Source organism: Egretta garzetta, unplaced genomic scaffold, assembly GCF_000687185.1.
Source record: "Egretta garzetta isolate BGI_Z169 unplaced genomic scaffold, ASM68718v1 scaffold221, whole genome shotgun sequence".
Taxonomy (NCBI): domain Eukaryota; kingdom Metazoa; phylum Chordata; class Aves; order Pelecaniformes; family Ardeidae; genus Egretta; species Egretta garzetta.
The window spans coordinates 25,261-37,509 of record NW_009258543.1 but is presented as its reverse complement, the minus strand read 5'-3'; the positions used below and the strand labels follow the sequence as shown (position 1 = coordinate 37,509).

The 12,249-nt window shown below is 37.9% G+C and overlaps 1 protein-coding gene across 1 annotated transcript in view; it reads left to right on the top strand.

Moving 5' to 3' along the window:
- SERPINI1 (serpin family I member 1) overlaps positions 1–11,020 on the top strand; it is a 25,600-nt gene extending 14,580 nt beyond the window's left edge. The window contains exons 6-8 of the mRNA XM_009647220.2: positions 6,023–6,109; positions 7,401–7,490; positions 9,273–11,020. Coding sequence (XP_009645515.1) covers positions 6,023–6,109; positions 7,401–7,490; positions 9,273–9,349 — 254 coding nt within the window. The 3' untranslated portion in view covers positions 9,350–11,020. The remainder of the gene's footprint in view (positions 1–6,022; positions 6,110–7,400; positions 7,491–9,272) is intronic.
- Positions 11,021–12,249: the final 1,229 nt, after the last annotated feature.

The following is a 12,249-nucleotide window of genomic DNA, read 5'->3' as shown; positions in this document are numbered from 1 at the left end:
GGGGGCGGAAAAAAAAAAGTGCTAGCAATTTTTTGATCCTTTGGGATTTTTGCATAATGTGAGAGTGTGCTCACCCGTAGGAGCAATTGGGGCAGGGGAGAAATCCATCAGGTTATGTGTTGGGTGGGGGGTTTTTGACCTTGGAAAGTTCACTCTGAGTATTTCAGAGCTGGGTCTCATTAGAAATATAGAGAAAGTGTAATACTGCGCAAGAGGCAGATCCACTTTAGAGCAATATATGGCTTCAGTGCCTTGATGGCAAATGGGATTGGCACAACAAGGAGGTTGTCGTCTTTTATCTCCAGAGGCTATTTGTTCACAGCATTAAGAACATTAAGCTGTTGTACAATTAGTCATCTCCCCAGATACCTCCTGTATAGAAACAGCACAGGAAAGAAAGAGTTTAGAGATAAAAGCAATTTAGTCACATATGCTGCTTGCCTATTTCAATGTGTTGTCAACACTTCATTTTCAGAAGCTGAAATATCCAATACATTTAGAAATTCAGGTGAAAATGGGATATTTATGCTTTTATTACCTCCTAAAAGATATTGAAGGTGGTGCAAAAGTAGTTGAGTCATCTTTGAGAAGTTGTTTCATTTTTGCATAACAAAAGTAGCCACGCAAGCAGTGTATTTAGCATGGTTTGTCTAGACCTGAATTTTGGCAAACCCGGTTGATGCCTATCTAGAAGCATGTTCCGGTGTGAGATTGCGGTCATTGTTCTTGTAATTTGTGCTTATATACTGCTCCCTGTATGTGTTTCTGCTCTGTGGGTTACTTCCCAGTCAGCCAGATAGATCCTTAGCTGATGGGAAATACCTGTTCTTAATTGTCTGTTTCTGGAAGCAATCACAGCTCTGTGGCTTATTCAAAATAGTGGTAATGAATGTGAACCTTCCTCTGAAATTTACATCAGAAATATTTGGTTTTCATATCCTTTTCAGTTTTGTGAAGTTTGAAATATTTTTATAGTATATCATGCAGTTTATTCCACTGTTCTGCTGCCTTTCGCTCTTCCAGTGAAATTGTGGGAAAAGCTGGACTTAGGTAATGTGAGAAAAATTTGAATAAATGAAAAATCCTTCTTTTTAAAAATACCATTTTTCTGAAGCAAAACACCTTCAGTTTCCCTGCCACCCTGAAGAAAAGTAAGCTTTCTAATAATTTCTAGCCTCTATGTAGAAAAGTATTTACTTGAGGAAAAGTATGAGGAGAATGGAAAATACACCAGGGAGATGGAACCACAAAGGCAGTGCTTGGCTCTTATTTCATTTCATGTAAAATTCACCAATATATCGGGGACTAATTCTGCTCTGCAGTCGAGAGGTTAGCAGCAAGACTGGAACTTGCTTGTGTTTTAATCTGTGTGACTAATGACTTGTTTAAAGTTTTATTTTTTTGACAGTTGTACTGTACAAAATCAAAATACCATGTTTTGGATGACTGAATTAACTCCTCTGCCATTTAAAGATTAACTTGTTTATTCAGTAATGTAGAGCAGTGTATGGAGAAAATTAATGAGTTTTACTGCAACATTCTTGCTTTTCACTTAAAAGGGTGTGTGCCATCAGGTGATGAAAAGGCCATTCGTAAATTAAGAATAAGAAAATGTTTTTTGAAGTAATGTCTTTAGTGAAAACCCCACTGATGCTATGGAGATGAAATTTTAAGTGATTAAAATACAGAATATGTCTCCTATTTCTAATTTTCACAGTGTAAGACGGGGAGGGAGGAGGATGGGGGAAAAAAAATCGGGAAGAAAAATGTTGAAAGCTCGCGTCTGCAAATACCTGAATAGTATGTCTGGTAACGGGGAAGTTGATGCCAGAAGTTTACATGCATCTTGCTGTCAGCCTTCTGGAAAATTTGGCACTTCATGAAACCTTAAATGCAGATATTTGAACAAAATGTTTGTCTGGACTTTTAATTTAGGAAGATACAAATCATAAAAGAAAAACTAAGGAGACATTTGAGAGATTCTGTTGCATTTAAAAATACTGTCCTCCCCCCTCTCCTGTTGCTCTTGCCTTTGGATTATTGTCAAGGAAAACCTTCTGCAATTTCAACAATGGCCCTAATCCTGTAATCAGATCCAGGCACAGATTGTTGAGTTCAGTGAAATTCTATGTGGGTTTAGTGGCTATAAATCAAATTGCAGGATTACGGACTTAGTTTTCAATATTTAGAATTTTTTGCTTTTTGCACTCAATCTGAAAAATGGAAATAGATGAGTCAGTGTTACCTTCCGGGATGTCGGGATTGTGAGCAACCAAAGAGAAAGTATTCATCTGGATGCACATTAAGTGTTACTGTCTTGCAGAAATTAAGTTCTTTGTCAATTAACACAGGTGAGTAGGAGGATATTCCTATTTGGCTGTCTAGTTGTCTGTATTCTGACTCTCACTTTCAACAAAAGACTTTGACAGGCTTTACTTGCATCCCTGATTCCATCAGGTGTTCAAAATAATCTTGAAACAACTGGTATTTGAGATTTGATAATGTACACAGCCTGTAAACTTGCTATTTGAGTATTTTGACACCACTTAGGGCTTACCCTTGAACTAATTTCAATACTAAAATTCTCCTCCCCTTTCAAATGATTATAATATTTCTTACTGTTGTGTAATGCCTTAAATGGCAACTGCTTTTAACCTCAGGGTGACCTGCATTTCAGTAAGCAGTGTAGTAATCTTAATGACTGATTTTCACGATATTAAGCAGCTAACGAGCACCAGGCCAGTAAATAGTTCTTCAAAGTCTTGACTGAGCTAGGTATAATTTTTCTGGGACAACCTAAGCTAGAAAAGCCAATAAACCTGCATGCTTTTTTAAAATGAGACTTGCAGAGCAACCAGTTGGCAGCTATGAGTAGGAGTTTGCAAGCATATGGAGTGTAATGACAAATGAAATGTGGTGCTAATGGAGTCATGTACATTAGATGTCAGCCTCAGATTACTCCCACACATTAATGGGTATCTAGGCTAGGGTCCTGCAGAAAGCTTAAACTTTGATACCAAATCTCCATGGGACTTTTTTTGAGATGCTACCCATTGAATCATGTTGGTTCCTGTGAAAACCCAGATTCAGAGAAACTAGTGGAGAAGAAAAATGACATGATAGTAGATACTGAGGTAAGCAGCACCTTATCCACAGTGAAAGCCATAAAAGGAAAGCTGTATAATAATGACAAGATGTGTATGATGTTGAACTATTGCAGTCAGTGATTTGACAATCATAAAATAGAGCAAAGAGAAGAATGCCTGAACACTAGGTGACAACATTACGCTTCCATATGAAAATAGTTTTGTTCACTTCAGGGAGAGATGAATGAGAGGGATGTGGTAGTGGCAGTATAAAGAGAAGAGTCTAGAGAAAATAAATTGGGATGTGGAGTTGTTCTTTTCACCATCCAAGGAGAAAGATATCCAATGAAGTGAAAGGCAACAAATTGAAACCAAATAGCAAGTACTTCTCTTACGGAAAACAGCCACAGACATCTTTGGGTATTCCTTGGGGGCATGAGACTGGTAGGATTAAAAAAAATAAAGTTGCTTCAGAACAATCAAAACTATACTACATTGAATAAAAGCATTCTGTATATTCTGTGGATTAGAAACTTGGTTTAGGGTATAAGGCACGTGCTGGGTGAGAGGATCTTCTTCTAAGTAGTGCTGTAGTTTTCATCTGTAAGGCTTCTTGTATCTTCTTCTGAAGCAAAAATAATACTGCAGCTGGAGCAGTGTGCTAGATTGATTGGACATACTGGTCTCATCTGCAGTGCACTTCTTGTGTTCCTGTCAACTTAACCAAATATTGTTGGTTTGTGGTTTTTTTTTTTTAATGCTCAGATCCTGAATACATTTACAAGTAAGCCTACTATTATGCCTGATGGTAAACGTTAGCAATGTTTGTGCTGTCTGAATTAGGGTCTGTAAGCTCATCAGATGGAGATCCATCTTCTGAGGTGCTCAGTGTTCTGACCAGAAATATGCCTCGGTGTACCACAAGCATCACCACAGTATGCAAAATAAAGCATTCAGGATGAAAATACGGAGTATTGCTGTGAATATTGCAGGTCATGGGAGCAGGCTTAAGTGCTGTAACAAAAAGGAAAAGGTGTTCAAAATACGTGATTAGGCTACGTGAGCATTTCTTTGTTATTAAACCTAAAAATGTACTTGGATTTAAGGTAAGGACCCCAAACCAGCCTTTTTATATAAAGGCTGCAAAGTTTTTGTTTTCTTTTGATATGTGCCATAGAGCTCAAATGCTCATAGAGCTTTGAAATGCTCTTAAGGAAGGATAGCAAAATACAGCCGGACTGTAGAATTTGCAGAACTGACCAATAAACTTACCAAGAATCCTGTTAACTGTCGTGTTGGCAAAGGCAGCACAAACATAATGTGAGACTTGCACAACGGGAATTACTGATGTGCATGGATCTGTCACCCTTTGTGCCTTAGTTATCTGTCCATTATCACTTGCATTTGTTCTAAAACATTTTTTGAAAACTTGAGTATTAATGGGTCCATAATGGAATGGAAGCTTTAGGGCATGACTGTCTAACATTTGATTGTAGTATTTAGTTAGCTTGTGATATATTTTTTACAGGTAATGCTTGAGGCTTAAAGGTGATGTTGGTGCTGGAAAGCAGCTACACGTTTTCAGCTGGCCTTTCCTTTACAGTTAAGGAGAAAAAAAGCTGTGAGAATTGTACTTAGCGTTCCAATTAAGTAGATGCTGCATGTCCTGTGTTTTAAAGTAACACAGTGGAAACTTTAACCTTGCTTTCAAGATGGGAAGACAGGAAGACTGAAAAACTGAAGCCTAGAACTAGTACATTAGTTAGCAATGTGGTACGTGTTTTACTACACGCAGTCCCAAAGGGAATGATCTGGGGCTTTTGAGATTTAAGTTAAGCAGCTGAACTAGGAGGCTCGCTTCAGTTCTGAGCGTATGTAGCAGTAACGAGATGTGCTGGGGAGAGACGCTTTAAACTGCTGTCTCTTGTGGTTCTGGCTTGTGTTAGTATTAGAACTCGTGGCTATTGTTGTGAGAGGCCAAATAAATGGGTAATGATTAGATGAATAGTCCCAATCTTTCCCCCCCTTGGTCAGCCTTCAGCTAGAATTTTGGTGTTCAACATTTTGTGAAGGATCAGGTAGGCAAAGTGGCGTAGCTGTCTCCCTGGGGTGGTTAGACTAGATTTTCATGGCTGTGTATCCCCCTGTTGGGAAAGTTTTTATTCCTTTCGTAACTGCCAGTTGTGCACAGTCATTACTGTGGATTTTATGCAGGTACAATAAATGTATATCTAATTCTTGTTATGTCTTTCTGATGAAACTTAGTCAAACAGATTAAACGGTGTTACATGTCTTGCTTCCTGCAAGGTGCTGAGTATTCCAAAGCCACTGAAGAAAAGCAATGAAACATCCACTGACTTAAGCAGGAGTAGGCTTGAACTGAAATTAAAATACTGACAAAGAAGGATGGAAGACAAACAAGACTGAAAAAAAAATAGTTCCATGGTTGGGTTTTGCAATAAATATTTATCTTCAGCTTTTTTTAAATATAATGTCAAGAAGAAAGAAAATATCTAATTTTCTTGGAGGAAGTCTATACTGCACCTAATGTGGAGATAAAACCCTTTATGTATATGTGTTTGCCAAATTATTTCATAATCTTTTTTCCCAATGGTTGCATTTAAAAATCTTGTGTTCAAGGATTGTCTTTTACTCTGTCTGGTATGCTGGTGCTCTAGCCAGTACCAAGCTATATTAATATCCATAGTGTAAGAGAACACTACAAATTTAGGTGAGGTAAATGGTGCTATTGAAGTTATTGGTAGAAGGTATTTTAATGCAACTCATGCACAAAGCTCTTAGCCTTCCCTACTTGATATAGAAGGTGGAGTTTAGTGGTGGGGGTTTTGGCAGTGTTTGCATTGGTTTTTCTTTTTTTTTTAAATACTTCAATCTTACTGTTGAGCCACTTGAATATGTTTCCTTTTCCTCTCCAGATAACAAAGAACTTTACCTTGCAAAGGCATTTCACAAGGCATTTCTAGAAGTTAATGAGGAAGGATCAGAAGCTGCTGCTGCCTCAGGTACCTGACTGAAAAGCAGAACTAAATCAAATGTCTGGTTATTCTGTGTTAATTAATTTTTTTAAAAATACTGACTTGCTGTACAGCCAGGAAAGCTAAATAGCATGTAGCATGAAGACACAGCGTAGCAAGTATACTGCTTTCCAGAAGAGAATACTGGAAGTGAAAAGTGCTAGCATTTTTTTTTTTTAACATGGTGTGTTTCACAAAGAATTTTGAGCACGCTGTGGAAAACCTCTTCCTTATTTTGCTTCTGATTGTCAGGAGGGTAGAGACTGCAATTTATATTTTCTTTACGGAACTTAAGTATTCGTAATTTTTGATCTGCTAATTGGGATGGTCAGAGGCATTTGATCCAGAATAGTTAGGAGTTAAGAGTTTTTGTAATTGCATTTTTAATAAGCTGGTGTACAGAGATGCAAGATGGAAAATGCTAAATGCAAAAAACATAGCTGGCCCCTATTAATGCTAGGAGGCCAGGTGGTTGGTTTACTTGGTTATCACACACTTTTCCTGAAAATAAGTTACATTAGTTGACAAATGCATCATTAAGCGATTTCTAATTGCCTCTACTTGTACCAGTCTGTGAGGCAAGGAAGAACGGCTTTCCTGGTCATGAATGTCAGTAGCTGGGATGAATTGTAACATTAATGTGGACAGAGATTGCTGGCGTGCATGAGTCTTTATTAACAGTACAGTGAAAATCTAAAAGTAAATGAAACACTGGGAAATAATAATAATGTCCTGGAGAAATCCATGTGTCTCCAAATAGAAATAACAAAGAGCCAAATTCTGCCTGATTCCCAGTTAAATTTACTTTTAGCCTCTGCATTATTTAAAGACTCAAGCTAAAAGCTGCAAGATCAGCCCATTTAGTTGTTGCATATTCCGTAGTTATTAAGGATTACCTTTTACTATCAGCTGCAGACTTGGAGCTGTTTAAAACAGGTCAGCAGTGCTGTCTAATGTAATGCACTTTTTTTTTCTACAAATGAGTGGAAGTCATAACTCCTCTTCAGGTTCTGGATCTTAAAATTTATAAGCTACTCCCTCAGCCTGGGAAATTGTGCCACTCTCCATTGTTAATCATTCTTAAAGCATAAATAGGCATGCAATTACTCTGTAGGTCTCTCACATTTTCAGTTAGATTTTTTTCATGCTATTTCTTGGTGGTGCTTACTGCTGAGACTGCGGGACTTCAGTGTCTGCTCATGAGCTTCACAAGTATCTCTCATGAAGAGCACAATGTGCAGTGATATTTAACAAGTTGCTTATGTTCTTTTTCCTTTAGGAATGATTGCCATTAGCAGAATGGCAGTGCTGTATCCTCAAGTTATAGTTGATCATCCCTTTTTCTTTTTGGTCAGAAACAGAAGAACAGGTGAGAATATTGCAGACTCATCCACATTTTTTCACAATGTACAAAAGAAAATTGCATATTTTTGTCAATGAACTGGCCTTGTATTATGAAATTTCCTTAATTTGTCTTAAAATACCTAATATTGAAAGACTGACCTTTTCTACATCCCCTTAATGTTTCTCCAAGTAAGACACCAAAATCTGACATAACCCTGAAAAATATTCACAATTACGTGATTAAAAACCCTGGGGAAGAAAAATTCACCATTTTTCTTTAGGGAACACGGTGTTACTGCCCTGAATATCCATAATCATTGCATTCCCTAAGAGCTTGGCTGTAGTAAGACCAGTGAGAGATGTTCCCGGCACCAAATTATTTGCATAATGGACAGATATTACAGCTATGAATAATTCTATTGTGCTCTTGAAGTGTTCTGTGGCAGGCAAGGGATGAGAACAGTGCTCGCTAGCAAAATGGGCGATGATTAAGTAATACCTTAGTTTCATATTTGTAATTTGTCTTAATGATGTGGCTGGGTGACAAAACAGGCTATCATATGGGTCTGTGTTGCAGTATCTTACACGTCCCACAAGCAAACTCTGGTAGGTTCAGTTTGACAGGGTTTTTTTTTCTGTATTTGAGATCCCCATCATGGGTATCGATGTTTATTAGATTGCAGTAATGCTTCCAGTCTAGCTAGGTAGGGTCACTTGCGTGCAAGGCATGATACCAAATATTAAGGTTTGGGGGTTTTTTTGATGAAAACTAAGTTGAGTATCCTTGCTGTTATAGACACATAATTAGGTAAAAATGTGTCTGGAGGAGGGTATTTACCCTTTCCCCTACTTGATATACAAAAACTTCCCCCAAAAGAAAAGTGTAAATCAGAACAGAGTAGAGCTTGGTAGCCTTGGGGCAGTTCTTAATGTTGCATGGGCCTTGATGTTGCATGTAGAAAGAGGAATTGCCAACAACTACAGTTAAAGCCTGAAAGGTCGTTATTAATCTAGAAATCTAAGGTCAGAAACCTTTTGGAAAACATCTGTGATAATTACCCTTATCCTTAAGAATACCTTAAGTGCTCATGTTTGATTACTGTGCTTAAACAGGTTAGATAGACAAGTATAAAATGGGAAAGACGGAAATGGTGATTAAATAGTGTAGGGGAGCAGTTATTGTATGGAGAATTCCTTGTTGTGGGCTGCATGCTCTAATGTGGAGTAAATCTGTGAACTCAAAGTATCTATCTGTTCATAATTGTTAACTGATTTGGTGTGGTGGCTTCTGAGACTCACTTCTAATTTTGTGAGGAACATTGTCCAGCAGTTCAGGCATGTGAGGGTGAGAAGTGATCATGAAGGTTACTCTAATCAGGTGTTCACACTTCAGTTAAGGTTAGCTGCCACCTTCAGAGCCCACCAGCCTAGGAATCAGTACTGTGTCATAACCGCTTGACATCAGTGGCAGGACTTCACGGGCCTTCGTCAGAACCATTGAAATGAAAGTGAACCTTTTCTGGTGGGTTTTCAACCAAGCCTTCAGAATAAGCAGAGGAGCACTGAAATGCAAAGGATTTCGCTGTTGTTCTCTGTACTGTATCAGTTCTGAATACAAAGAAGTCCTCTTCTCTAGCGCTGTTGATCCATTGCCTTTCATGGCTACCAAGTTCTCAGAGACATATGTTCCTTTAAAATTGTGCACCACGTGCTCTAGAACTTAGAATCAATATTTGTTATCTTATAACGTCAACTTTTCGGTTCTGATATCTTTCCTTCCCTTCCTCCCTTCCCACTTTTCCCACAGGTACTGTGTTATTCATGGGAAGGGTAATGCACCCTGAAGCAATGAATACAAGTGGCCATGACTTTGAAGAGCTTTAAATGCCACCAGCTACCAAAAAGAGGAGATAAGCACATAAAGTTTGAAGTTAATATATTTAAGGTTTGCTGTGTTTTCCCCCAAGATATTGTTTAAAGTGCTTTCAGATCTAACTGTGTGCAAGTCAGTTTCCAGAGGAAAGCTTACAGTATTAAAGTAATGGTTTCTGTTTCTGTCATTGTGATTGCTGTGTCCTTAAAATAAAATAGTGTACGTGTCAACAACTGTTTCTTGTTCTAGTGAATTGTAAAGCAAAAATCCTTGCAAATCCATTGTCATTTTTTTACAGTCCAAAGACTGACTTGCTCAATGAGACAGGAGCGCAATGTGTGCAGCTCTGAATAATGCAAATGGCAAACCTTGATGATAATTTACAGAGTTGAAGAACTACATCTGGACAGTGTGATCTCTTCCTGTTCCTGTACAAGTAGTAAACAGACTGCGATACGCTGTCTTATCGAAGTTAATGGAACAAATTAAGCCTAGTGGATTTTATTCTATAAAATAACTGTGGTAGACTTTGTGTGACCTCTCCCATGTGTGATTCTAAAATGTTGCTTTTATGAATGCTCCTGCATGCGACTCTGCAATTCACCTTCCGTAACTGTTGATGCCAATAAAATTTGATCGCATGAATATTTGAGACTAGTCAGTGTAGAATAGCTATGTATGTGACTGAAGTAAAATAGTTGAATAGTAATGTCATTCGTGTGGACATATTTTTCTCCCCCCAAAGTAGTTGCTCTACTTAAACTGAAGCTTTGCAGTATGTCACTTCAGTGATCTGGAATGATCTTTCTCAAAGTAAGAAAAAAAAAAAAAATCACCGAAAACCTTAATTTTAAGTGTCTAAAAATGTTGTATTCATAAACGTCTAAAGGAAGAACATAATCCTTTTATTGCCCAACTCTTTCTTGAGAATAACTGACAGAGGGGAGAATGATGCATACCACAAGTAAACAGTAGCAGGGGAATTAGTTGCTGTTTCCATTTGCAAGAGGAGGAGAAGGACCAGTTGTCTCCAGAGAGGCATGTAATTATTTCTTCCCTCATTGTGCAAAATATAAAAAAGAACAGAAGTTATTAAAAAGGTGAGAGAGAACAGGAGAAAAGAAGGGAGGAGCTCCTCTGAATCAGATCATAAATACAAACTTACGGTTAATAAGAGGGTTGCTTCTCAGTCAATAGAATTTTGTCTTTTGAATTTTATGGGAACAAATGCATATAGGCTGAAATTTAGTTTTAGTTATAGGCTTTTCTGGCATACATTCACTTCAAACCAGCACAGATATTGCTCAAAAGTTATTCATGCAAGGAGAACTTCCAAAATTTGACACATTGTTCACTTTTTTTTTTTATACTGCCGGTGCAAATCATGCAGGTCAAGCTGCGAAGTGATGGATGTTCTCCGTGGAGGCTGGTAATGCTCCCTTGGAGAAAGAGCATTTGAACACATTTCTATCCCTGCCTCCTTGAATTGTTTAGTTCTGTTGCACAGAAGAAAAATGGAGCTCCTTAGTATATTGCTGTTGCTTATTGCCCTTAGTGTATTGTAGTCTGGACTTGGTGAGATGGTTTTTGTATTCAAATTTAGGCAAAAATTCTAATTTTGGTTCTGTATAGCTAAAAATGTTATGCCTGGGAGAGAAAAGAGGTAGTGTTTCTAAGAAGGAGCAGGGGCTAATTTTACCAAGATACAGAACTAGCCTTGCTGCAGGTAAAACCAGCTCCTTTGGCGTGGAGTTACTTATATAAGGGCTGGTTCTTCATGTTTAAATGATTCTATGAACATCACCTAACATCTGTAAAAGTGACCCATATGCTAAGGATCTTTTGTGGTTTTAACCTTATGGGAGCCTGATTTTTAAGCTATTACATTTTTTCAGGCTAATTTTTGAGATGTACCCTCTGAGTTGGAACGACATGAGGAGGCAGATGACAATCCTGAGTCGTGTTTATTTTCAGTCCATTGAAAGCTCTTCCTGACCAGTTTTGTGTTTTCTTTGCATTAGTTCCTTGCAGCATAGATGCTTCTTACCAAGGGAAGGGCTGAAGATAGATGTGAAATAAAACTATGGAATTATGGAAGGACAGCGGACAGTCAGAATTATTTATAGAGGATATCAGGCAAGTGCACAGACTTCCCTAGCAGTTGGACTGAGCATAGGTATAAGTGGAATGATGCAGAATTGCATATTCCAAATCTGATTCTGAGAATTGCCTGAATGGGCATATAGGAAACCAGCAGAAACAGAAATGCAAGCACTAGTTATTTCACGTGATACTCTCCTAGTCCTTACAGATGCAAAATCGCCATTTCATGTTTCCTGAAAATTGGGAATTATCTGGTTTTCAAAGGCATGAATTGATTTATTACCAAATTATGCAACGATGTCAGTTGTAGACTGCAATGAGAACAGCTCTCAAACAATACTGGTTTTCAGTAGCAATAATATCATAAATATTGTTACCAACTTATTGAGGTATATGAATACTATTCCATTGTGGTTTTTAACCTAAATTTTGTATAAAGTTCCTTTCAAAGATGCTATTGCTTTTTTGAGACAATACTAGCAAAATAATTGTCTTTTTGTTTAGATTTTTTTGATAAGGGGAATTTGTCAGTAGTGGCTCATATGTGAGTTTAGGTGTAGCCTTAAAAATTAAAAAATTGTATTTTATGTTGGAGGCTATATCAGAAAATAAATTACTGAAACTTCTATAGTTGTGCTGTGTAAGTGACCCATGATGTGACACTGCCTACTGATATTCTTCTGTGATGCAGATGGAGTTTAAGCATGAGATGCAGTTGCCTAATGCTATCATCTCTCTCTTGCATGTGTCTGCTGGAGTCCAGGTGGAAATGCTTTTCAGTGCTGCAGCTGGAAAGAGAACTTTCCCT